The 27770-nt window shown below is 43.1% G+C and overlaps 1 protein-coding gene across 2 annotated transcripts; it reads left to right on the top strand.

Annotated features, from left to right (window-relative positions):
• Positions 1–27482, top strand: wnt7bb (wingless-type MMTV integration site family, member 7Bb). 2 transcript variants are annotated; one of them, XM_076089974.1, is made up of 4 exons: positions 1–71; positions 7088–7314; positions 23400–23671; positions 27003–27482. In XM_076089974.1, the coding sequence occupies exons 1-4, from the start codon at positions 1–3 to the stop codon at positions 27480–27482; spliced, it is 1050 nt and encodes a 349-aa protein (XP_075946089.1). The 2 variants fall into 2 exon arrangements, with proteins under 2 accessions (XP_075946089.1, XP_075946088.1); XM_076089973.1 differs by lacking the exon at positions 1–71 and adding an exon at positions 2271–2745.
• The last annotated feature ends 288 nt before the right edge of the window (positions 27483–27770 follow it).

Raw genomic sequence — 27770 nt, forward strand, 5'->3', positions numbered from 1 at the left:
ATGCACAAACCCCTCCGAAAGCGGAGTCTGTACGTGTTCCTGTGTTTTGGCATCATATACCTCAGACTCGGGTGAGTGTTCATAACCTGTGATTACATGCACACGACTGTTTTCTTCACATGCGCAAAAGTGAATATCCAAATTATGCAACACTCTGGTTATTCACCTCTTTACAGGAAAGCGTCAGCTGCCCTCTGACCTCAGACTTTAGCATGATGTGAGAAATCCGTTTCCAGCAGGTGTACTTAAAAAAATCAAATGCAACCATTATACATTAACGCCTGCACACGGGGAATGTGTTGTGCGTAAAAGTGTCAGATAAGGTGACGCGGCAATGCGATCGATTCGTATTCGCTTTCAAGGAGCCATTTAGTTCACCTCACGAGACTACAGCTCCTTTGTCGCACAAGATAATTTGAGTCGCTGTCATTGCTGCAGATCCAGCTCCCCCTGCATACCTTCATTAATAGCGGCAGACTGAGTTGTATTTCCACATTCCATCGGCCAGACGGAGTTTTTTTTTACCTGTTTTGCAATACCTCACCTTGATGCATAAACACAGAAGGGTTTCTATCCGTTCCCACTCCGCTCTGCTGCGCTTAACGCAGCGCCTCTCAAGTATAATCATACCGTATTAGGACCCTCAGTTATAGACACACATTAGAATCATGGCGACGTATATGTCTCGTGAAAACCTATATGTGGGAAGTTTTTTTGTAGTTTTGTCCACGCTTTGCACCCATGGGTAGACCCTATTTTTTGTTACTCTGAATAGTGAAATTGAAACACTTCTTAGTTTGATTCTGACCTCCTTTAAAGTTAAACTATAACATTTTATTATGTAGTTAACTTTAAATGAGTTCTAGGGGCCTAAAGGCAAACAGGTAAGTGTGTAACATAGATTATGCAGTGGAGGGTAATCCAGATCAATATGTTATTTTCATTTTTCTAACACTATTACAGATTATTCATCAATGTCACAAAGTTGCTTTTATTGTGCGACACTATATATATTTTCTTGAATAACTGCAACCAGTTGCACATAAAATACTTAGATGTTATTGAACAGTAAGCCGTGACATATGGAAAATGTATTACTTATTAGGTCTATACAACGTAAATGCTTTTATCCTGATCTTGCAGTTGGAGATTCCTGCAGCAACAGAGAACGAAACAAAACAAGTGTCAGCCCCGCCTGTGAGAACCTCGTGTGGACTGAAGCGTGTAAATGACTTCAAGTTCCACAGATGCTCATATCACATGCCAGCAGCTCCAATATGGGGGGTCGGGGGGGGGGGGGGGGGGGGGGGGGGGTCACCCATCTCCGTGTTCACTGAGCCCGAGCAGTTAGCTCATTCCTTCCGTCCTTTCACTCTGCATGGCTACATTTTTCATGGTACCCTCTTCATTTACAATGACTTGAGCCTGCAGGTGTTGAGTGAGAGTCACGATGCTGAGGCGATAAAAGCCCTCCACTCACTAAGCTCTGCGACAAAATCTCCCCAAGTATTTTATTTCTTTGCTCACATCCAATCTTAGACTGCTATTTGTATGCCTTTTCCACCTTCAGCAATCTTACAATCTGAGGAGAATATTATTCAATATCACAGCAGGGGCACAAAATGAATATTTGAATATGATAGGGTGACAGCCATCAAATAGCATCAGAGCGCAGCAGACAGGCATACAGAGCAGACATATTATAGACGCCTATAGCAATAATACAGTTTTACCACAGGAAATAATAAGGTCTCTGAAACTCATATCTGAGTAGGCTACCGCAAATATGTTTTTTTTTATGTTTCTAAGGAAATGTTATTGGAAAGCATGTTACAAGAGGACGTAATACTGTATGTTTAAGATTTATTTAACAATATTATAGGAATATCTAAGGTAAGGACATTTGTTTTCAGCGGGATAATGATAAACTCACTTTTACATAGACACGCATATTATGAGATATATTGGCAGACATATTATGCGGATAATATCTGTCATATTACATGGAATTTATTGCGTTAATGTGACACCAACTTGTTGATTCACAACGACACATCCTGCCAGAGAAATGTGCAGATTTTTTATTTTTTTTTGCACGCGGAGCTGTGATGATGGTGTTATGCGTGAGCAGCCAGCGTCTCTGTTTATTTTTGGCTGGATGGTGGGGTGGCGGTATGTGTGTGTGTGTGTGTGTGGGGGGGGGGGGGGGGGGGGGGGGGGGGGGGGGGATATGATGATGAATGAAACCTCCCGCACGTCCACCGGGGATCGGATCAGTGTCACCCTATTGTCCCGCTGTGGCAAAGTGGGCGGATAGCAGTGTCTCTCCCTGCCCAATGGCAGGCACGACTCTCATGAGAGTGGAGAGAGGCACTTTTTCTGCCATGCAAAATCCCTAAAACCATCATCATTCCGGCCGGGAACCCACAGACTGTGTAACAGCCTCCGCCGCTGAGAGATGACAGAGCCAATCTCAGCGCACACACGGCCCTGGGAGCTCGGAGTTGCGTAGAGCCACCGCACCAAAGACAAGGAGACGCACAGCACCTCTTTTTTAATTTTGTGCGAAGGGGACTTAAAACCGGGAATTAAGGGAGGCTTTTTTTCATCCCGTCCGCGTCGTCTGAGTCTATCCGATCGTGGCCATTTGCTCAATGTCATCATGATCATCTTCTCGTCGCGCAGTGTACTGCTGTCTGTCTATTATCCACAGATCTTCCTGATCCTGACGAGTGGCAGCTACCTGTAAGTTTCAGCCAATTAACTGGGGTCCTTAATTAACTTCAGGGAGTGCGCGCGCTCATCTTCAGCTATACAAAGGTTAAACGCACGGTTTTTGGTTTTGCTCCCGTGCAGCTTTCCTACCGGACAACGAGCTATTTATTTCCTTTCCCCCCTAATCATTAAGAGTCGGTTGTGAGATGAATATCTTTAGTTCTTGGAGATTCATTTGAAGTTGTTTATATTGTGTCATCGGACTGTTACGGCGCAGGGAGCAGGCGGCGCAAAAGTGCAATATACCAGTAAATGTGATTTAATTCGAGGATCATTTTCAAACTCTTCCTAATGACATGCAAGCGCAAACTCAGTATACCCATCAGTGGAAACATCGCCGGGAAAATGACCCACGTGGGAATAAACTAATTAGGTGAAAACCTGAACGCGCTAATGTGCCGTCCGCAGGCGGATGAGCGTCTCTTGTGAGTAGTAGCAGTGGTGGTCTGCATCTAGCTGTAAATATTGTAAATATTTTACATGATCAAAAAACATTTGGGTGACTGCTACATGGATTCGTTTTGGCCACAGAGTGGCAGAGATGTTCAAGACAATTGGATGCTGAGAGTCTGTCTTTTCTCTCCTGCGAGGAGAATTTAACACAATATGGGCACTTTTTAACGCATGATGCGAGCACCGTCAACCTGTCTGAGCGTGTGAAAGATTATCTCTGTGCACGACCCCATCTCTGGTTACTTCTCAGCATTTTTTTACGTTATCATTTGTGCCTTTAGAATATTTGCCTGCAACATGCACTTGATTAACACCATAATGCGCTTCGGCTTTGAATTAAACGAGGATTACTCTTGCAGGAGAACACTGGCTTTCTTTAAGCGTCCAGAATAATTACTCACCCATGCTCCCTTGCTCCTTTCTCTGCTGCCTGGAGACCCCAAACCTGATGCTGAAATATATGTGGTTTTTGGTTTTCTGTTAAAAGTGGGCTACACTTCTAAGTATAGCAATGGCATTAGAACTACATACCATTGTTTGTTTGGATTATTCAAGTGTGTTTTCTGTTGAGCATTAACCACAAAATACATGTTTTGAGGAGAACATTTCTATTTCTACGGGTTCAAAATAATGCAATGCCCCTTCCTCAAAGCTTATGTTTTCTTTGCAAAATTTGTTGAGCTGTGGGCGACAAATGAGCTGTCAGCAAAAGGATCTGACCATGTAGAGCATTTGGGCTATTGCACACCCACGCTCCAATATCCAGGGATTTCACTTTATGTTCCCATGGCAATGATTTGACCGTTTTCTTAATATTATGCATGGCCTAGCCAGATATAGTTTTAGACAGACGCAAATGTGATTTTGTTATGAATGAAACCCCTTCAGTGCACTGAGGATCTTATTTGTTAATGAGCAGCAAAAGAGGAAAATCATATTCAGCACGAACATAACAGTTAATGTTCTGCTCTTGGAAAAAAAGAAGAGCATTTATTCACTTGGTTTAGTTAAGTTGTGTCAGTTTTGAGAGTGCATTCCTTGGTGGAAGATGCATGCCCGGGAGCTTAATAGTGTGTCAGTTGTGTTCAAAGTGCTCCATGTGATGGAGTAGGTGGCTGTGAGCACGCTGTATGCCATGACGTAGACTACAGCTTCTCTTAAAGCCAAACTACCCTGTGATGGGATCTGTAAGCTCCTCACCGCTCACACCGAGACTGCTTTTGATTTTTTTTTTATTCTTTTAAATCACGTTTTTCCAAAAGAAATGTCTATTGTGAGGTCAAACTGGCCTCTGTTTCTGTGACGTTTAATGTTGGCTGTTTAAGTGTGACGTGTTTTCTATCACGTCACAGGTTTTGTGTTTAATATAAAAGACACTGACCCATGTTTTGTCAAAAATAAAGATAAATATAATTTAGGATATGAGATTTGTGTCATCCGTAGGTGTCAAAGCCCTTGTGTGCACAACCCGTGTATTGGATGTTCAGCAGATCACATTTTATGTACTTGACAGTATCTGTGCAAGGCAAAAAAAAACTGCCACCCATTGCTTTGTAATTAACAAAAAAAAAAGAACTACTTCATCTCTCCATCACAGCTGCAGTAAAGCCACCAGCGATCACTCAAACACTGCAGTTTGCGTCAATCTATCTATTAGATACTCGCTGTAATACCCAATGTATAAAATCATACTTCAGAGCTGCTGCTGGCGGTCTATCTGATGGCAGATCTGTGACTGTGGGTGAGCTGTCCCCAGGCCGCTGGCGTACACACAGCGTATACGCTAAGCAAACAGAATCTGTGCACTTTGATGATTTCAAGGATTTAAAAGCTTAGCTCTGGAATTCTCTGTCTGGTGTTGTCTGATGGTTGACCGTGGTAGACTGCGATTCTGCGTATTAGCAGGTGAATGACGTGAGAAAAAGCCAAGAGGGGGGAGTCTCTACGAGTTCTGTTTGCCAGAACAATGTGCAGTTGTATGCGCTTGTAAAGTGGTGCACTGGAACATCAGAGATATAAAAGACTCAAATGTATTTTATTGCCTTTGGATTTACATAAACAAACCAGTTCCATTCACCCGTAGCATTTATTATGCAAGACAGCGAATTTCTCTAGTTGCACATTACTTGTCTTAATGAGCATGACCTTTTTGGTTTGCACAGACTTCATGTCATTGTTGCCATGAACAACCACATATACAGCAGAGGGTCACAGAGGGTCAGAAGGGTTCAAGCTTGTTTAACAGCAGTGAGAGACGAAAGCAGTGTTTGCTGCAGACACTGAATGCAGCTGTTGAATTTTTTGGATGAGTTATGTATTTTTGAAGCGACAGCCTCCAAAATGCTTATGCTAAACTATTTTTTAGAAATATAGATCTCAGTATGTTTATTTGAACTGAAGAAATCTTAGTTCAGTTAGGTTTTGTGCTGACTTTTAGAGCAGAGATTGCAAAATCAACACAATGGTGCTTTCCCCTTTATATAGTGTTGTGTGCGTTCCCCTGACTGCACCGAGAAGACAGAGAGAATGTGTGCAGTCCTCAGTCTCGTAACAGATACTCGCCTCACTGCAGTTAGGATTTATTTTAACGTCATGTGTTTGAAATTGAGATTCGTGTTTTTCTGTCTTTGTGGAGAAATTCAAGTAACCAGCAGAAAGGGAGCACGATTGTCCAGAGGGCGATCTAATCAATGCTCACATCTTTGCTCTTAGTCAGGGGTCTCCCACCAAGATCACTGTGAACTACGATCCACAGAAACCGTTGTGTCTGTTCTCAGTGTCTCTCCCATTCTCACTCCTCTTACGCTGCCGTCGCTTTTCGCTGACACACAACTTGCCTGCGTTGGTTTGCCCCGTTTGTGGTGAAGGCCTCTGGAGGTCGACGTCATACTTCAAAGCAGCCGTTTGCCGCCACGCTCGTTTATGGCTCCCCGTCCCTGACGTGTTTGAAAAGTATGTATCTACATGGTTTCAAGGGCTATAAACAAGAGTCGTGGAGATAGTCAGCGCTTTGTTTAGCTGTAATCTGTTTTGGCTTTCTCCGTGGCTGCAAAGCCATCTTTAACACATGTTGTGATATTATCACAGAGCGTGATCAGATATAACGACATCTCCCTGAAGAGAAGTGAGTAGGACGGGTGTCATTTACTATGCCGCGCATTAATACCCTGCAAATTAGGACGACTAGTGTTGAAAAGCTTACATATTTTTCCATGCAAACCAATCTTAGGATGTGGCTAAAGTAAAAGCAGTCTCTCGTGAAATTTATGGGCAGCACTTTACACCCTGAATAACTTTCAAACATGATCAAACAAATCATGAAAAATTATATTTTGCGTGACATTTGGTTGAAATTTGAAACCTGCATCTACATAACGAGACACCGAGAAAGTGTATATACTGTATATACTATATTTGCATAAGTCTGGCAACCGTTCACGCTTCTATGTTACCTAACAATTAACATAAAACCCCTAATTTATTGTTGAAACTTCCCCCATCCAAACCAATGTGGAGTGGCGTTGTCAGTAGTCAAATAAGCATCTTGCTTTCTCTCTCTGGGCTGTTTTAGCAAGTTTCCCTTGTTTTATGTTGGATGACATTTTCAGGTTTTTGATTGACCTCTAATCCACTAAACAGCCATACTTTCATGTCGTACAGCTTTCACTTCACTACGGAACGTGCATCAATCACCGGTTGAGTTGAATTCTGTTCTGGAGCGTCGCACATAAATGAGCCAGCCTGACCATCCTCTGGAAGTTCTAACTGAGTCTGTGTTTGCGTGTGTCTGTGTGTCCGTGGATGTTTGTGTGTGTGTACGAATGCGTGTGCGCGTGGTGTGTTTCTCTCACTTCGGCAGGGCCCTGTCCTCGGTGGTGGCTCTGGGTGCCAACATCATCTGCAACAAGATTCCCGGGCTGGCACCTCGCCAGCGGGCCATCTGCCAGAGCCGCCCGGACGCCATCATCGTTGTAGGCGAAGGTGCCCAGATGGGCATCAATGAGTGCCAGTACCAGTTCCGATATGGACGCTGGAACTGTTCGGCGCTGGGAGAAAGGACAGTCTTCGGTCAGGAGCTGCGAGTAGGTCAGTCTGGGTTCTATCACAAATGGGAAAAGGCACAGTGCACGCTTGTGTTTGCATTTGTAAACGTGTGCTTCTGCATGGCTGTCCTTATTAGAACCTTTTCAAGTTTTAGCTGTTAGAGTGAGGATTCTTCTGCCAATACTCACCTATTTAATTAGCAGTTAGTTAGAACTAGAATTCAATTTAGGTTTATGTGTATTCAAAGGTTAGTTAATTAGTTGAATTAGAGAGGAATAGCACAAAATACCCTAAAATAGATAATATCATATATTAACGCAAGGAAGGGCCACACAAATAGACATTAACACAGGACACTACTTTAGTGTTGCAAATTTTCAGACAAATTTGCAATCAACCAAAACCCCCCCCCCCCACCCCAAAAAAATCATGCAACAAAGCTCAGAGTTAATGGATTTCAAGTGTGCGTTGTTCACAGCCGATCATAACACATGACAGACATGGATTGCTACTTGGATGTTGTGTGTGTGCGGGATTCAAAGCATAGATCAGAGACTTCTTAGAGCTGCATGTGCTCACTGATCACTGAACGATAAAGAAGCCGACAATGATAACGCCAGTGGCCTTCCTCCCGAGGAGGGAACAGAAATTACATTTTACATGTTTCAAGCCATCCTATTTTGTCAGTTTTATGAAACAGTACAAGAAGAGTATCAAACATGTGGTGCCAGCCCCCGACCCTCTGAGCCCCATGAAATATGGCTCTTCACAAGCCAAAACCAAGCTGCACACATCACACAGTCAAAGCTCAAACCAGTAAAACACAGTCTCTTTGACTCTCTATTGTATAACCATTCATGTTGGCATTGCTCAAGAGAACTTCATATATTCCAGCCCATCTTAGTTGTCCTCCTTTCAATTGACAATGTGTGTATTTCTCCAGTGCGCTCTGGTTTCTGTTGATGTAGGTTCTGCAACGAGACCGTTGGTTAGCAGCATGCCGACCATCGCTGGCCATGCCAAAGTTATGGAAAAGCTACCGAAAGGCACTGGAGGCCTAATGGGGAAAACGTATGGTTGAAAAATGATATTACAAATAAGGAGACAACTATAATGGTGTTATTGCAGAGAGCGCTTGTTGAACCAAAAATAGATGGACACATCTGTTGTTAATTGGGCTAAATTGGTCGTGTCCATGCCTGGCTGTGCACATACATGCAGACAAACATTTACATTTACGATGCTTTTGTTTGAGAGACTTGGCTCTCCGCAAACCTCTTTTGCGTCGTTTTTGTTTTACAGGGACTTTTATATATTTCCTTTCATTCAGGAGATGCTTTGTTGCCATTACGTTGCGGTCGGGTTGTGCATTTAATCCGGTGGCTCTGTTAACAATCACCCCTCTTAAGGAGTAGCTGAATTAGCTCCAGCTCTCTCTCCAAAAAGCATTTTTTCTTTGTTGTGAATGTGGCGCTTTCTTATTGTAATGGGGCTCATGTTGTTTTCTTCAACACTCCACATCCCCTTTCCTCCTCCTTTCGGTCTGTTTTTTTATGCCCTTTTGAATGGCGTAGAGACTTCGGAATGATATTAGGCAGTGGTTCATCAGAAGCATCTGTGTGTCTCCTCTGTATTTTTGTAGGATTGTTGTCCGTGTTTTTACGTATTATACTCTTAAGCAAAGTACTTTGTAGGATAAGAATCTACAGTTAGGGCTTCTAATTCACATAGTTCTTCTTCCCTGATGGGGATTGTAAACATTTTCACTCATCTTTGTGTATTTTGAGGCCATTCAACCCAAGTTTTCATCAGTGATGTGACATCGACATCTCATAATGCCGTCATCTGAATTTCATGCCCGCCTTCGCTCTTCTGGTTTGGTTTCCATAGTCGATCTACACAAATAAATGCTTCATGTGCCCGCGCTGAGCACATGACTGTTGGAGTGATGACTACTGGGCCTTCCATGATTGTCCAATAATGATGGGACTTTGGGGCCTTCTCAAAAAAGTATTCCAACGATGACGTCTTCTTTTAGACCAGTGTGGAACTTGATTTTGCTCCTGGGTTTTACAGAGACATTATTGATTAGGGTTTTTGTTGAATAAAGAAAATAACCAGCGAACAAAAGACTTATTTTCCTTCTGTATGACAATCATGACAAATCTGCCGAGATTGGAGCGAGAGAGATCATGGCTCCATGTGTGTGTCATTGGCACCCTGTGGTCTCACTCACAGTACTGTAACTTTGTTCTTGATAGTTTGTAAAAACTGTCACAGAGATCCAGACGCGCCTGGTTCTTCCTCTCTCCTTCAAGTGAATAGATTTACTCCTCTGTACAACGGGGGCAAAAGGGAGAAAACGTTGCATCGTTTGTGCCTTTTGACAGTGTCGGCATATTATGTGAAACCCATAGCTGCACCGAGGCGCACACAGCAGCTCTTTGTCCGTCGGGTCGGTAGACTCGTCTAAACAGAGGCTTGTGCTCTATAGTTTTGTGGGTTCATGGTTTTTGAAGGTAACACAATAGAGCTTCAAGTGCTAAAAGCATCAATAACTGTAAAAAACAAATTGAGTTCAAGTGCATGTTTTGCATTTGAATGATATTTCTGTCAATGAATGCACTGGCAAAAAGACATATCGAAACAACACACGCCCATTCACACACAAAAATAATTGTTTAATAAATGTGTTTTTGATAAACTGTGGTGAAAAGCAAGACAAAAATTCAGAGATGAATAATAAATTCATTCACTGACTGGAACATGCACTGCACAGAAAACTAAGCTGTATTGAATCGACTTGAAGTGGATTGAGAAATCCTCTCACCACCGGCCATTGTGTCATTCTGGAGACATGACATACGGCAAATCACGTCTGAGCTCATTCTCAGCTGGCACAGGTATTTTAATGTTACCTGAGTTAGTTTGTTGTTTGATATATTGCGCATTTTAAGTAGTCGATGATCTGCAGGAAATTATCTGATGATTGATTACAACTACCATATACGCTTTAAGACAAGCCAGCATATTTGGGCTACCACAGGATACCACACACACAATGCTTCATCAGCGAAGCTACTGTGAGTGTTTTTTTGTATTGGCACACATTTCATCATTACTATGGATTTATATTTGATTGATGTGGGGGGCTCATCATTTATAATACGAGGAGTCATTAAACAAATCACTATAGTGTAACCATATCATATCTTTTTAAACAAAACAACCGTGGAGCACTACGAACATGTATTCCTTCATTTAAGGCAGCTTTCCTGGGATCTCAACTCTCTTTTTTGACACAAGTAAATTTTACTGGGCTGCCGAGATCAGAAAACATGTAATTCAACTGTTGAATTTGGGTCCCTTTCCTATGTCACACACACATACATGATAGGGGAAGTGTCTATAATGATAGTAAATCAGGCTTGTTTTAAACAGCACAAAGCATTGTCTGGTTATCTGCAGAGTGGCAGTGTCCTTGAATGCGCTCATATTAACTGCATGTTTTTTGTGTTAGTGACGCAGCAGGGGTGAAGTTATCGAGTTTTGCCCCCTGGAGCCTAAATCCTGTGTTAAATAGAAGTAGAAAAATGATTAAATATTTTGACCCTAGTTTTGTTCTCCATAAACTTTAACCGAGTGATAAGATAGACGGCTGGATACAGGCGCATGGTTGGCTATTGCATCTTGGGACAAAGCTCTCCACTGATGTCGCTGGGAAGGCTGTTGGTCGGGATCTGACAGTGCTCGTTCAGTTTAGCAGTGTCCCACTAGGTCATCGTGGGAGACCGCACAAGCCACAGCTACTGCAAAACTCCACTGCCAAAAGTGGGCGATTTAGGGTTTTCTCTCAACACCTCACTGTCAAACTGCCATCAGCTGGCGCACAACATTCTCAGTTGTGATAGTTTCCAGTGTTTGTTGCTCACGACTGAAGATGTAACCATGTTTTCTGATCACATCTGTCTGTATTATGGAATTCTCTAGCATGGCATATGAAATCATGGAATACACCCCTTCAGCAAAATGTTCCAATCCCTTCTCCGAATCTGCAAATTCCCACATCATCATAATCAAGTGCAGGGGAAAAGATATTCCCGTTCTGCTCCCATTTAAGTTTTTCATTCAAATCCCCCAAATTATGAACACTAAACCTTTCCCCCCGCTCTGTGATCCAGTCTTAGTTTTGGACTGGAGGGAGGAGATGTCGGCATTTCTTCAAGAACTGAAGATCAGCCGACCGCAAGTCTAATGCATTCTCTCTGTGCTGCCGGCTCTTGGAGGCGGTCTTTCTGTTCTGGAGCTTCTCCATGGTATTACATTCGCTTTCCAAGACAGCACACATTAATAGTTGGGTTATTGAGCATTACAGAGCCTGAGATATCTTCATTCAGCAGAGGTGATTCAGTTTCAAAGGGTGGTCATTTGATATGTATTTCACTCTTCTACTGTAAACAGAGAAAGTGTATTCGGCTCAGATGGCTTCTGCTGGCACCTTCTCCGTTGCCTGAACACAAGACTCGAGGGTGGATGGATTGATGGAAAAATGAAAGCATCCCCATTCTTGTTGCAGATCTATCCCTCGGCGGTTCCTCTGTTTTGCAAAGAACGCTGGCTCCCTCATTATTCTCTAATTGACAAATTGGAGAACAACACCATAAACTTGCAGCGAGACTTGAAACTGGCAATTTAAGTGCGTCTCTGTCTCGTCTGCAGAGGCAGATTTAGCGGTCCTCTCCATGTGCCCTGCTATGGTGTTGGCATGAGCTGGTACTTTCAGTCTGTAAAAAATGTGGGATGAATTATGCTGTGCTAACAGAAATGGGTGTTATTGAGTGGCTGGTTGCAGTCTATCAAGAAGTAATAATGAAATTAGAGACAAATCCGTCATCGAGTCAGGAGGAAAGGAGGGGGCTCCGGGACAAGAATGGCAAACGTGGTCAATCCTCCAATCATAATCCTTGGCCTGGTTTCTGGATGAATCATTCTATTTTAAATATTTCTGTCAGAGACTGATCCCAGGGCTGTGATTTGTTGATGCCGTTTTATTATGCGTATTTAAGTGTGTTCACCCACGCGTGAAGTGCATCGAAAGCCCCATGTGGTTTCTGTTACACATCTCACATAATAAGTTGACGTGTCTTAGATCCAGCCAGTGATCTTTGCCCCATACCTCAACTTTTACACATGAACAGTACTACGCTGTTGGTGCTTTATTTTCCTGTTACATTTATTCTATTATAGTAATCAAATCCACTATTACTGTATATTCCTACTTTTTCCTTCTTTAATGTTATGTTTTGACTTGACTTAAAAAAAAAAAGCATCGACCATCAGACATTCCTTCGGTAAACCAGCAGTAATAGAGATGCCCTTCACTTAAAAAACCTGCTTATGAACATCTTACAGCTCTGTTCAAATTGCAATGCACTTGATGTTGGCGATTAGTGCTTGAAAATGGACACCTTTCAACGGCTACACTCAGCATCAAAGGCCAACTCTGGCCCTCTTGTCATGAAAAGGCCTGCTCTGGTTACTCTCTGTTTGACTTTCCAGCCAGTTTGTCACCGTCCTGATTCGCGCTTTTCATGCTGAAAGAGGTTTCTTGTTGTCCCGGCAGTGAAATATAACAAAAGTTCAATCATCCTGCCTCAGGCCCATTGCACAAGAATAGATGCAGCACTTGAACAGGTGAGCCTTTTTGTTGCAGGGGAAATACTGCAGTGTTTTAATTTTTTTTATTTTTCAGCAGCACCAAAAAAAACTAAATTGAACTGTTGTTTGAAGAACACCAAATCAACGAGGTCGAATTGAAGGCAAGACATTGTTGTATGAATGCTACTTTGAAACAAAAAAGGCTTTTCAGAAAAGATGCAAGGAAAAGTCTGTTTTGCTCTGTGACCTACATCATGCCTCTCTTCCCTTTTGCTTTCTCTTCAGTTTACTCTCTCTCTCTCTCTCTCTCTCTCTCTCTCTCTCTCTCTCTCACTCATTTACCTCACTGACTTGTTGCCCCAAGCTGTGCATCATTACTAGAAACTCTCGGGATGAGAACAGGGAAACTGGATATGAAATGTCCATCTGAGTAGTTACCAAAACAAATTCAAGTATGATCAAATGTGGAGGCTTAGGCTTTAAGGGAGGAGAATAGAGGGTGTGTTCGTGTCTGCATTCCCCCATCCTCCTTCATGGTATCATCTCCCAGCCAGTCACTCCCTCCCTCCCTCCATCCATCTCCCCTTGGACGCCCAGAGTGTGGTGAAGGCAGTGGGCGATCCACCTGCCAGGACTTCAGGGCTGCAGGGGCCAAACCAGCGTCTAGTCAGATAAAGGATGTTCAAGTCAGCAGGTTCATTGAAAACCACTTGTGTGGAAAGAACTCCCGGACAGGCACGTACTTGATCGGGAGCTGGAGTTGCAGGACTCCCTTCGAGCAGAGCTCCCTCTCAGAGGAGGGGAAAGGTCACTGCAGACAGACATAACTCATGGATGAGGTCGATTTTTTTTTTGTATCCCCAATTTAAACAGTGGAGGAGGATAAGTGCAAAGAGGACGTGGTTGATAGAAGTTTTGGGATTTTGGTTTAGAGTTTTGCATTGCGTACCGTTTTTGAAAAAGCTGAAATTGATTAAATGTTTTTGTGTTTTCACGCTCGGACGCAATGTGTCAAAGACAACAGATGCACTGGATTTGGTGTTAAGTGTCTTAAGCTATTCTGAACTTCACCCCACACTCTTGAATTAAAAAAAAGAATCGTTGTGCCGACCCAATTGTCACAGTTCTGAAGACAGCTCTTTGGCATTTCAGACCTCTTCCACCAATGTTATAACAGGAGACAATGGTCTCACAGCAGCTTTCATAGGGGTGCATACAATTTAAAACATATAATACAAAGTACAGTGGCAGTCGTGTTACGATCCTCACATTGTGTTTGTTGTTGAAGACTTAAATTAGCCATTTGTTTGCTTTCCCCCCAGCATTTCTTCTCTCATACGCTGAACTACCAGCTCCTGGTTTGAGGACAACAAAATACTTGCAGATTATAAACGCATTGGCGGAGCTCCTTCCCCTTCTCGGAATCAGTTGATGGTCATTTGTGGTGAAATCATATCCCAGCAGAAAGCAAGTACAACATCACAGTCCAACCTAAGGCTAATAGTGAACGGACGAGGAAATCTATTCAAATGGCCATGTGGTTCCCCTCGTGCTTTGTTTCCTCATTTTGACAAAGTAAAAGGAAATGCAAGTTGAAATAATAATTTCGACCAGCTGAACTTGAGTTAAATGTCAACTACATGATAAACATTGTTTCTTTGAAAGCAGTCGTACAGTGTAACTGTAGCCACCTACACGATCAACCCCATGCTTATTCAACATTTAGAGGAGAGAGTATTAATCTATTAACCCAATATATTTTTTTGCTTCTCGTATTTATATATATATATATATATATATATATTTTTTTTTTCTTCGCTTTTTCAAGGAAGCCTCTCTCTCTCTCTCTTTTTATATATATATATAAAGATATATATATATATATATATATATATATATATATATATATATAAAAGAGAGAGAGAGAAGAGAGAGGCTTCACAGTTAAATTCTTCCTCAAAACGACGACGTTACCCTGTTTGACATGTGAGCTTAGTGAGTTGGCTATAAGTGTTATACCCAGGACTAGTGTAATAAAGACAGTCGAAAACTCATTCTTCAAAACTAGGGTTTTTTCAAGAGCACACAATTGGGTACTTTGACACTTGTGAACTCTCCTAAAGTACCATCAATCATCTCACTGCCGCCGAGGTTTTTCCCTTTGTGGTATTAGTTTCTCGTTAGTTGTACACCCTTCAGGCTCATTGTGGTTATCGACTCAGATATGTAATCTTTCAGCTTATTCCAAGTAAAGATGTTGTCATTACCGTAAAAGGATGCTATATTGCAAATATCTCTGATGCATTGTAGTGCCAAGCTAACAGCAAAACTGCGGATTCACTCGCAGGCAGCCAAGTACTTGGTGCTATGCGGATAACAGCGTGGAAATGATGCGTGCATTGTGTTATGGTGGAACGGTGGTGGATAAAAGGCCTATTTTTCAGCCCGTCATCATGTGGGTAGCTGTAATCCTCTCTGCCCTCCTCTGTGTGAGTCCAGAGAAAACAGAGCAGTCGTATAAATGTGTGTAGTGTGTGTGTGTCCCGATGTGTAGGATGTTTTCCCCTAACTTTTATCAGATAGGGGATAGTCTGATGTGTTGCTGTTCTGCAGTGTGTGGGCTGTGGTCATCAGGGCTTGGTAAAGGTCATCTCTTACTCCTTTTCTCCCAATTTTTCGCCTCACATCCCCTGCCCACAGCATGTGTCTGTATCTAGGGTGGGGCCTCTCGTCCTACGCGACCAAACAGCGCTATCATCGCCAGGCCCCTTGTTCATTCATCAGCTCTGCCTCTGTCTCAGACTGTGTGGGTGTGTCGGGAGCTGGGGTCCCTCTCCTTTCCCTCACCCCTCTCTCTCTCTCTCTCTCTCTCTCCTGCCCACCCACCGTCCGTCTGCTGACGTGGCCCGGGGTTGTCCCGGGCCCTGGCCCTCGGGCCCCTGTGTGTGTGTGTGTGTGTATGTCGCCCCTCCCTGCATCGCTACGTTATCGGTTGGGATCTGCGTCTGTCTGTGTCTGACAGTGCCGCTAGACGCAGGAGGAAACAGGATGCGAGAGGATCAACTGTAATCTCACAGTGCTCTTTGTTCCACACAATCCCAGGCCGATCACTGTATTCTCTACACGCAGGGCTGCCACTGGACATTTACATGTGCCAACAATCACACCGCTACTGGCCCACTTAGGTGAGAGCTCAGAGAGAGAGAGAGCGAGAGTTGGTGGGTTTCGAGGCAGAGAGACACTGGTGGGAGGGAGAGGATGTTAAGAGACCTCGAGCTTTATTTGAGGGTTTGATGACTATCAACGAATATGGAAACGTTAGATCTGAAAGTTTCTTTTGTAATGAGAAACAAAACATGTCATCAGTGGCATATTTGACTCGCTGATTATAGTGATGATGATAATGATATCCTCGATAATATGATGTGGGATTGATTTATATCTCAGTAAATATGTTTCCATTGAAGATGAAATTGAGGAAAATCCTCAACTCTGTCCTCAAATGAACTTGATGATTACCGTGTGCAGCACATACAGGCCTACATTTCTAGATCTGAGCAGGTGAGGTCCTGATTTCGGTCTCATTATTAGGATGAAAGGGTAGGAAGAAGGATTTGTGCCTGTTTTAGCAAGTCTCGGTATTCAGTGAAAAAGCTTTATCTCCACCTCAGGGAGATCAGGGAAGAAAAAAGGATGCTTTTCAGATGTTTTCTGCCAGCCCAATTTTCTATGCCTGGGAGGCAGCTTACTTAGATTCTCAGCGTTTAATACCGGCAACGTTAAATACCCTCATAATTGTTTTAGCTTTACTGCTCAAAGCCCTCCTTATTATATGAATCAAACTCGGGACCCTACAGTAATCGGCTGTGCCAAAGCGTGTCACTTCCCCAGCTCCATGATGTGAGTCCACTGAGACTGTGGAGCCTAGTTCTGGCAAAACAATATTATTTTATTGTACAGGAACACGGGCTGTGCTAATTCCTCAAGCTGCAAACCTCACGGACCACAACTTTGTCTATAATTTGCTGGGAGCATATGTTCATAGCAACGGTACATAAAGCGGAACGGAAAACAGTAGTAGAGAGCGCGTTAGTCAGTTCAGTGATTGGTATACAAAGCAAGGGGTTTTCCTCCAACTTTCTTCCCCTTCCATGGGGCCCTGGAGACACAGTTTCAGCGCCGGCAAGGCATTGGTTAGAGCTTATTTTCAGTGTTTTGGGTGTCATAACATTATTATACATGTACTGTGTGGAAAATGTCCTTTTTTTCATAGAGTGTGCATGAACTATTTAATACAATTAGTGCTGACACAATGCCAAGAAGTATCTCAGATTTCTATTTGATTCACTCTTTTGTTTCAGTTTGGAATTTATCACGCTGTATAAGTTTTGTTTTTGAAGAAGAGTTGGGACTTTCTCGGCTTTAGGATTATCACTTTATTTGGAGAGTGGAAGTGCAGCAAGGCAAAGAAAGCAGCAGGGAATTAGTAGAAAAACCTTTAACAGGATTTAGTTTAAAGTCAGTGAGCCTACATGCAGCTCCAGAATTTACTTTTGTTATCTCCCTGTCCACCTTAAAAATATAGTTGGTGGGTAATTGAGGAGAACTGGCGGCTCCGCTGGATGAGTCCTGTCCTGTTTATAATATATACTGTCAGTCAACATCACCACGAGTGTAGAGACCCCCGGCCACCAGCAGGTGACACTTTCCCCTTTGTTCACTTTAGTGCCATTTGTCCGTGACAGGATGTCCTTGTGCTTAATGGATATGAAGTTACAAAACTCCTGTGTATCGTTGCGTTGTTGAGATGTCATTTCTTATGCAATCCAGTCCTCCTCTGTCCCCCGGGTGTGAGTGCATGTCCGGGATGAGGGGGGCTTTAAAAAGCTTTTCCCTTCACTGCTCCACCAACAGCCTTAGCTTGTGTGGAGAGGCCATTCAACTGCACTGCTGGGCTCTGCCGGTCTGTGAGTGTTGTGTGTGTGTGTGTGTGTGTGTGTGTGTGTGTGTGTGTGTTTTCCTGTTGCTAGACAAGACCCCCACCAGTATTCCAGCCTAAACTACTTCTCTCCAGCCCTTTTTCAACTGCTAAATTTCTTATTCTGTCCTCTTATTGTAATACATCCGGTCCTCCTCACCTTTGCACTAAAAATGTTGTAGCCTATTCGTGCTGCGGCACTCTTACAGCATGCTTCACCGCAGCTCACATAGGCCACAGACCTTCTTATGCTATTGTGCAACCAAGTTTTGTGGCGAACACAAACAAGGAATTTGAATCTGGTTGTCATGAGATTTCTCAATGCCAGAAAATAAACATTAACGTACACAGCTGACAAACTGTATTCAGAAAGTAAGGTATAAAATGTAATGTGCTGTTTGCTGCCCATTTGTTGCCTTGAAAACGGAGTAATTGAGTTTAGATTTCAACCCTTTATCTAGATAGGCATCAGTGTCGCAGCCAAGGGGTGGCTGGGGGGGCATGGCCACCCTGATATAATTACCGGCCCCCCGTCGTGACTCACATATGCATAAGATGATTTTAAACTTGAGTAGGCTTGTTCCCAGTAAAGTGAATAAAGCTTTATATTTGCCTTTTTTAGGAAAAGGACAACTAGCCTCTTTGAAGAACAACGGATCGCCTCACACATGTGTACACAGATACATAACATAACACATTAAACTGCAACTAACAATGTCGACTGTACTGGTATTAGTCTATGCACTTTAGATAGGAAGTAAAACATTAAAATAAGAAACCAAAGTACATTGTGCGATTCCCTAACTCTCATATTGACATCGTTTTCAAATATACTACAACAGCATAATATAATTCCTGGAATGTAGTCATGGCCCTTGGTTTTGGTGTGCCACCCCAAGACTGATGCGCACAAAACAAAACTGTCTTTGGACTGTTTTCTGGGACGGAGCAGTGGCCTCCACAGCCCCGTGTCCAAGTCCATTCAGTATATCTTTTCCCTTTCCTCTCTTGTCAGCAACATAGCCTGACCATGGCCTGTGAGCGGTGAAGAAAGCGAGGCCCGTTGCGGTCAGCGGCAGTGTTACTACATCAGCTAGCCTATACTACACCAGCAGCACTGCCTGTATAGTGTCGTCGGTTGTAAATCTCCTGTGCTGTGTCATGTGAAATTTGTCTAGCGGTGTGCCTGCCTCCGGCTCTAAACACAGATTGCCGTTTTAGCGGCGAGCCACTACATCCAGAGATTTATTTTTGTGTCCCAGTTTTCGGCAGGTTGGTCAAAAGACACGATGGGCACTGCAGCAGGGGCCGCTGTCCAAAGTGGTGTGGTCAGTTAACGTGAAGGCCAAGGCACTCTGAGTCAGTAACTTTCACTACAGCTCTGGTTTTAGCCCCAGACACAGGCAAATAGCAGGCTACTTTGTGCTTATTTATGAATGCTTGTACCTGTTCTGAGTGAAGCAAGACTCATCTTCTTCCTCCCTACTTTCTTGGATAGTGTAGCAGACACTTGCCACTAAACTCCATTAGACATCTGGTTTAATATTCCCCCATTCTTCTCTCCTGGATGTTTCCAAGTTCATTGAGGTTTTTCTGGTCACTCCAATTTTCCACTGGCAGCTAGCGAGGCTATCCCAGGGTGGTTCCTCGTGGAGGCCTGTCAGGACTCTGGGGCCAGCCTCTGTAGGGCTTTCAGCTGCTGTTATGGGTGCTTTTTCGCCGTCGCTTTTCATCAACCACATGGCTGTTCAGCAAACCAGGGCCTTCCTTTCCTGAGGGTACAGGGGTCAAATTGTGTTGCACACACAGCATCCAACACAAGAGCATTGTTGTTGAAATACAGAGTTTCCTGGTAGTGGTTCATATTGATGTATTTGTTTTGTTCGGTGTATTTAGAATCTTTGGGTTTTTGATTTCTATCTCCTTGGGGCACCAAAATGCATTCTCTATTCATCATGTGTTTCTACTTTTATTCTAACCTGAAAATAAGTTTGAAAACAGTTCAAGCATTTGATATGGAATGAATAACTTTGATTGTAATTTTGTGATTTATAGAATCGTCACACATAATATGATTGAAGAGGTAAAAGGGAGATTGAAGGATCCATGCTAATGGTTATTTATACCCAACGGACAACATATTGTCTTCTTTGGTTCATTGCACAAAGAAAAAAGAGGGTCTTGATAGCCAGAGTCCCTTGGCTTGTGTAATTGGCTTTCATTATGGCCAGGCAGAGCCTTGGCAGTGCCAGACACACCAGGGGGTGTCAACCAGCACAAGCCCCATCATCATCATTTTCCCCATGAGCAGCACAACTCAATGGGCCCAGAAATGGGCATGCATCTATGGCTCAGGGAACCACCCTTTCTCTGGAAACTGCCTTTATCCTGTTTTAAACATTACAGTGACGCTCTGTTTGTGCGTTTATGTGCAAGTGCGTTTTTCTAACAGTGTATGTGTGTGAGGGTGGAGGGTAGTGTGAGTGTGTTGTGTATTTTTTATTATATGGCCGGTCACTCAGTATCTGCGTGCATGTGCATGCGTGTGGATACAACGTACATTATGGTTGTGCTCCACCATCCGTGCATGTATGTGAGGTGGGGGCAGCAGTTACCACAAGCTGGTGGGGCACAGCTCTGCTGCTAACCAAAGGAGCAAGTGGTTGTGAGTCAGTCCCCATCGGGCAAACCTGTGGCCGTGGTACTAGCGCTGCAGCACCAGTGCCAAGATAGGAAATTAACAGTGGCTTTTGGGGGTAAAACGTCTGTGAGAGTTCAGTAAATGCCCCTGAGACTAGAATAAGAGGTGCAAAAAATCCCTCTGAAGAAAAAAGAGGAAATGAAATGAAAAACAGCTGCAAATGACTGCAAAGAAGCAGTTTATTTAAAAGTACGTAACACAAAGAAGCTCTATAAAATCAGGCAATAGGCAAATAAGTATGTTTTGCTATGCTGCTTTATGTAAAGCTGTCATGCCAAGGCTGGAATCCAGCTAATGCTAGCAGCTTTGGTTCTATCTGACCACACTGCCTGGGCCCGTTAAATTGAGTAAAATAAGCAAAGATTTTACATTTAGTAACTTTTAAAATTGTTAATAGATTGTTTGGTCAGGAAAATTACACAGGCCACACTGAGACATTTTTGTCTTTCATTTCCTTATAATTTGCACTTTATTGTTGTACTTTGCTGCTGCAGATGTAAACATTTCCAACATTTGCTCATTTTAGGATATTATTTCTGATGTTGGTGGACTGTGGGTCCGTCTGATAGTTTATTTGTTGTAGGCACTGAATGTTTACAAGATTTAAAACTGTTGCAGCTCTTTTTTGCACTCTTTTGTATATTTCTTTAAACACACATTGCACAGCTGTCACATTTGACACGTTTGAGCATGTGACAGCCAAATTGTCCAATACAGTGCAGTTTCTGATGAATCTCTGATTCAGAAGGTTTCATACATCCTTTGCTCTTCCTACCCAAACATTCTGAAGTACATTAAGTCACAATGTCCAGAACCCTGGCATTGCTGTTGAGATCTGTAGAACATGATACGGTGACGTTTGTTGCCAAACTGATCCGACAAGCTTCTTTGCTATTTCTCTGAAAGCCTTTTGAGGAAATGATGAATCATCAAGTAGCTTTCTGGTTCTCTGAAGTGCAGAAAATACAACATTTTACCTAGAGAGATTCAAATAATTGCAACTAGAGTACATTACACAACATAAGACAAAAGTCTTATAAAACATTCCTCTCTGCTCTGCGGTCAGCCTTGTTTCTGCTGCTCAGCCGCTTCCAGATTACTGCCAGTTGAAGGGAGACCAGGGTTTTAATAGCCCACAGTCTGTTTCAGACCATGGGAGTCCTTTTAAGCCAGCCCCCCTGTAGCCATTAGGACTCTGAGATATTTCGAAAGAAAAAGGAATGGTATGGCATAGTTTTTGTCATCGACCTTTGGCTAAATGTGGACCGTAGTCCTTCCTTTTCATCTCAATTCCATAATAGAACTATTATTCGATAACGTGACTGCATGATACATATGGCAGCGCTCAAGCAATTAGCAGATCAACAGAAAATGGATCAACAACAATTTTGATAACTAATCATCTTTTAGGTAATTTATCAAGAATAAATGTCAAACATTTTCAAATTTGACCCTCTCATATTTGAAGATTTGCAGGTTTATATTATTCTAAATTGAATTGGTTGATGCAACAAACCAGGATATGAAAACAGTTGAAAGAGTTGCTTTCCTTTAAGTGTTTTGGACGGTGTTCATGGCGAACAGCTAACAGCTAATGGAACACACACTGCTCAGTACATCACTGCCACACAGCCGCTGCTAACCTGACCGACATAAGATGATAAGTTTGCTTTTGTTTTTGGCAAGATTGTATGACGTGCCTTAAGCAAGGACTTTGAGCCAATTGCCTGCATACATCACCACTTGTTTTTAAGGTTGAATGAAATGCGATTTACGATGCCTTCCAGCCCATTAGTGTCTAGATGGGGGGGTTTGCCAATTGTGGGTTGTATTCATTAATTACACAATGCAGCAGTGGTTGTTGCAGACACACCTGGCAGAGATCTACTCTCTTCTAAGTGCACCTTTGTCGTCTAACATTTATTAGTAATAGCAGAAACGGTGTGTTTTTTAACTTGATAACATCGCATTTTGCACTTTGATCATCAATAGATTATTAGATGAAAGCACAGAAATAACATCACACGTATATGATGTTCACACAGCAGTACTTAAGTATAACACACAGCATAGGTAAAACATATTTAGATGCCCATCTTATCTTGTGCAGTCTCTGTACCGTCAGGCTCTTGCTCCCTTCTTGTCAGTGAGCAGCGTGAGTGAGACAGCCAGACCTGCAGACCCCAGCCGTTTGCAGTGTGGGCAGCAGAACAAGGTGCTCCTGTAGAGGAATTCAGCACGTTGGACAGCACCTAGACCAGCTCTCCCCACACTGGAATCCCAACACTGCACTCTTGCAGACCGGCCCCAAGGACTTTGCGGTCGGAAATGTGACCACATTTCTTCCAAGGTGCAGAAGGAAAGCTGTTCAGGAGGGGGAAGGAAATATCTGTAGCCTATCAAGGCGATGGAGCAGACTTGAACTTTCTCTGCTGTTTATCGAGGTTGAAATCTCTGCAACTCATTATGTGTCAGGAGTGGAGTGTTGAAAGTTTGCTGGGCCGAAGGTGACCATGGTCAACATTAGCATGGCTAGCATTAGCATTAGCATAAGCACATACATATATACAGTACTATTATCATGTAACTGTGTCTGATATGACACATTTAAATGAGTCAATGGTTGTGGGTGCTAAACATGTGCTCACTTGGTTTTGTATTTTGCTACAGTAAAGATGAATGAGGTACAGCAGCTTCATTGTGGCAGTTATCTAAAACAATCTACAAAATGGCTTATATGTCATCACGTCCCACAATTTCCTAAAAAACAAAACATTTTCCCTCTTTCAGGCAGTCGGGAAGCAGCCTTCACCTACGCCATCACAGCAGCAGGGGTGGCCCACGCCATCACAGCAGCGTGCAGCCAGGGCAACCTGAGCCAGTGTGGCTGCGACCGGGAGAAGCAGGGGTATTACAATCAGGAGGAAGGCTGGAAGTGGGGAGGCTGCTCGGCTGACATCAAGTACGGGATCGAGTTCTCTCGCCGCTTCGTGGATGCCCGGGAGATTAAAAAGACCCCACGCCGCTTGATGAACTTGCATAACAATGAGGCAGGGAGAAAGGTAAAGAGGATTTTCATCATCTCAAATGCTTTGCCACACGTGTTTTTTCCACGGTGATCAAGAGAGAACAACAGCAAAACCCTTTTGAATTATTTGATTTAATGGTTAATTTCTAATATATTAAAGCTTGGATCAAATTTTTGAAGTGTTGGCCATCATACCTACCAGTAATAATGACATTGTACTCACTAAGTTAACTACTGAGATCTAGGAATGTGGTGACAGTCAGATGGGGCAAGAAACACATGAAAGCCAAAGTGTCCATTAAATGTATCCATCATAGACATCATTTTGACGTATCATACTTGCAGCAGAATTACCTAGACAGTGAAGGATTATTACCAACATTTTGGGTGTAATGAAGCGGAATTATCCTTTAAGTGACACGACATTATCTTCCTTTAAACGAAACATTGCATGACTCGATACTTGACAAACTTGATGCATACATGCGTTTGTTAATGTGTTCCTTTGCAGAAAAGCAAACAGTCGCAGATAAAGAGCTACAAGTCACACAAAGGACTGCGATTGACTGTCCAGCTGCTGATTGATTGATCACCTAGTCAGCCTTTCAGCAGCTTGTGTTGCTTGAGCCAATTATTGACATATCTTTCCATTCCAAGAGGGCGTCTTTTATTTCTGAGAGAGTCCGTTGGCAAACTCCATCATGGACATGTTTGTTAGCTATTAGTCATCTCCGAACAGTCTTGGAGGAAAGAAACACAGAGAAAAAGAGTGTGAGAGGTAAATAAAAGAGAAAAGATGATGTTATGTTGACAAATGGATCTAATTAATAACTTGGGCTTTATCGTGTCCCCTGGGACAATGGGGCCTGTACAGGGGTTGCCAGATAGAGCACTGCCATCATCTCTTTACAGCTCCTTTCATGGAATTATGAAGTTTAAATTCGGGAACAGGATATTATTGCAGTTCTCCGCACAATAGCAAAACATGTCACTGCCATTTGACTGTGTCTATTCAGGGTGTGAAAGCAGGCCGACAATGGCGGTGTTAACACAGCAGACTGATAGGGTGCTGGCATGTTGGACTGCCAGGGCTGGAGTTGGCACTGTTGCTGTTCTCACTCTGGGGCTCAGAAACTCGCATTCTAGGAGGGTATGCAAAAGACAGATTTCCTCTTTGCTGAGACAGTAAGAAGCCAAAATCTCTATTAGTTATTAAGGTCTGAGCCTCTGAAACGTTAGTGTTGCTCATAATCCATACACGTGATTCATCTGTGTATTTGTTTTAGTTCATGGGTAGCTCGTGGGTTCTTCGGTAGCTTTCCATTTTTTTTCTCACTGTCACGAAACTGCTGCTGATCACAGGTTAGTGTTTTCTTCACGCTGTTGGCAGTTACCAAACAGCTTCTAGTGGATTACCACCAGGCTTTGGAGCGGAGTTCAGACTGTTATTTGCATGTAGCTCTGGAAAACAGACCATGCACAGATTCGACCAACAGAGACACATATCTGTAGCTCAGTGTAACAGTGCATCACATCCCATGTGGATTTTGCTTGGATACGAGACACTTGAAATGACCTTGGACACCAATCTATCGAAGTCAAATTAGCTGATTAAAATGATCCTGGTTCAGATGATGGAGGAAGTGGTTCCTCCAATGGGATCCAGCTGAGATTGTGTTTTCTAATCACTAATAAGAAGCATCGTTGAAACAGAAAACTATAATTACAATAGATTCCGTGACTGAAAGAGAACACTCAGTGAATCACCAGATCTCTTTCATCTCCCATCTGGGCTATGTGTTTGACAAGTGATCTTTAGATGGGAATCTGGTCATATTGGACTAATTAATAACAGATCAGAGGCTTTGATGGACACAGTTTAAGTAAATGTTTCCATGCATCTGTCAGACTCCTTCTACCAGGCATTCCTTGTGGTTTTTGTGCCTTACATTTTTGGAAATCCTCATTCTGAATCAACATGCGAGGCGAGATTGACAGCTGACCCCGGCTTTTATGAAGTCGGCGGAGCTCATGTTTTTTCAATCAAATGTCCTCAAATCTGGGAAACTGTGACCACATGAGTCCATGGACAAGACAGACAGAGATATTGAACAACTCTTGTGTACATTTCATAAGTGTCTGATAGAAATGATGACTTGTGCTTCTGGCAAGGCGAGGTGCCAGGAAAAAAAGCTGCACTGGAAAAATGCCCTGCCAACCAAACTTACATCTTATACAACAAAGGCGCGCTTCGTTCGAGCAAATCGGGGGATCCTAATTTGGTTAAAGAAGTCATGTCAGGATTATTACAGATGTGTTAATGTGACCAATTCGAACTCAACCCCCTCTTTTCCTCTGTGCGTTTGCCTTTTAGAACGGTTCAGCAGAAAGCGAAGAGGGCACAGTTTTTATTTTGAGGTTTTTTTAGTTCCTCAGTACCACGGAGCAAAGGATTGACACTTAAATTATGACGACAGCGCACAATATTTCCCATATGCCCCAGGCTTAGGCCTCAAGGAGAAGACATTCTGCCCTGTCTACCATATGTTGGACATAACCTCAAAGAGAAATTAAGTTCAAGACTGAGTAAGGGAATACCCCAAAAAAATGGACATTATTGCATTTAAAATGACTCTTTGACTAAAAGCATCTGAATCTATAACTGTGATCCACTTTAATGCATGTGGCAACATTTTGCTTTCTTCTATTTATCACATTATTTAAGCAGTGAAATAAACCTCAAGTCTCTTGTCCAGCCGTAAACAATGAATTTAGTTTGTTTCATTTAGTTTTCATGGGTAGTTTTCTTTGTCATTGATGTGGTTTGAGGAAGGTAGACAAAATTACAGGATGGAATATTACCAGTAAGTGCAATTTCCCCTCCCTCAGGACATGCAACTGCATGTCATCGTGACTGAACATTCTGATATGCTTGGATTTGGCTAAGTCACAGAGATCTGTCACTCGGCACTCAAGCTATTTTGGCAATTTAATTTAATTACTGGGGGCATAAATGCAGTATAAGCCACCAGCACAATCACCGCTCATTAGAAGCATGAATACAAGTAAGAAATGTTGCTTTGTCAGCACAGTTTTTACACAGACAAAAAAAAATCGAATATCTCAACATCTAGTTGATCTGACATTTGTTTCCATTTAAATGGTTGCACAACACAAAGCTAGCATTTAGCCAGCCTCTTGGTAAAACTGTATTCATTAAAGGGAGAGTGTGTAGGATTTAGTGGCATCTAGTGGTGTGGTAGCAGATTGCGACCAACTGAATAGATCTCTGCTCAGCTACTGAGCAATCACGACTGTATTTGCTGCAGTTCTACAACGGCTTTGTTTTCTCTTTTACTCTCCAGGTACTAGAAGAAAGGATGAAGCTGGAGTGCAAGTGCCACGGCGTCTCGGGCTCCTGCACCACCAAGACCTGTTGGACGACACTTCCCAAGTTCCGAGAGATTGGCTACGTACTCAAGGACAAGTACAACGAAGCCGTGCACGTGGAGGTAGTCCGGGCTAGCCGACTGCGCCAGCCCACCCACCTCAAGGTGAAGCAGACTCAGGGCTACCGCAAGCCCATGGAGACGGACCTTGTCTACATCGAGAGGTCGCCCAACTACTGCGAGGAGGACGCAGCCACGGGGAGCGTGGGCACCCAGGGACGCCTGTGCAACCGCACCTCGCCACATACAGACGGCTGCGACCTTATGTGCTGCGGGCGGGGCTACAATACACACCAGTACACCAAAGTGTGGCAGTGCAATTGTAAGTTCCAATGGTGCTGCTTCGTCAAGTGCAACACGTGCAGCGAGAGGACGGAGGTGTTTACCTGCAAATAAGGAACTCAGTGCCAGAAAGTGAGGCTCCAAGGACTATTTGAATGAAGAAGACTCAAGATAAAAGTGTGACGTGGACCAGTGACAGATTTTGAAATAAAAGGAATGGAACTTTACGCTATCAGCTCTTCATGGCATCGTTTTGCACAGCAGAATCTATCTAATTTCCTTTTCTGAAAGTAAATGCTAAATATCAGTAGGTAATACCCCAGAACTTTACTGTCACATAGAGATTGTGCTCATGTACTGATGTACCCGCAGTGACGGTGGGACTGCAGGTAATGAATGACG

Source organism: Anarhichas minor, unplaced genomic scaffold (genome assembly GCF_050575085.1).
Source record: "Anarhichas minor isolate MPS153535 unplaced genomic scaffold, ASM5057508v1 ptg000011l, whole genome shotgun sequence".
Classification (NCBI taxonomy): domain Eukaryota; kingdom Metazoa; phylum Chordata; class Actinopteri; order Perciformes; family Anarhichadidae; genus Anarhichas; species Anarhichas minor.

Bases quoted from the DNA above. Each gene is read 5' to 3' on its own strand.
- wnt7bb (XM_076089973.1), top strand. From the start codon at position 2,663: ATGATCATCTTCTCGTCGCGCAGTGTACTGCTGTCTGTCTATTATCCA. The intron at 2,746-7,087 runs GTAAGTTTCAGC...TCACTTCGGCAG, and splicing joins CTGACGAGTGGCAGCTACCT to GGCCCTGTCCTCGGTGGTGG. The intron at 23,672-27,002 runs GTAAAGAGGATT...TTTACTCTCCAG, and splicing joins ACAATGAGGCAGGGAGAAAG to GTACTAGAAGAAAGGATGAA.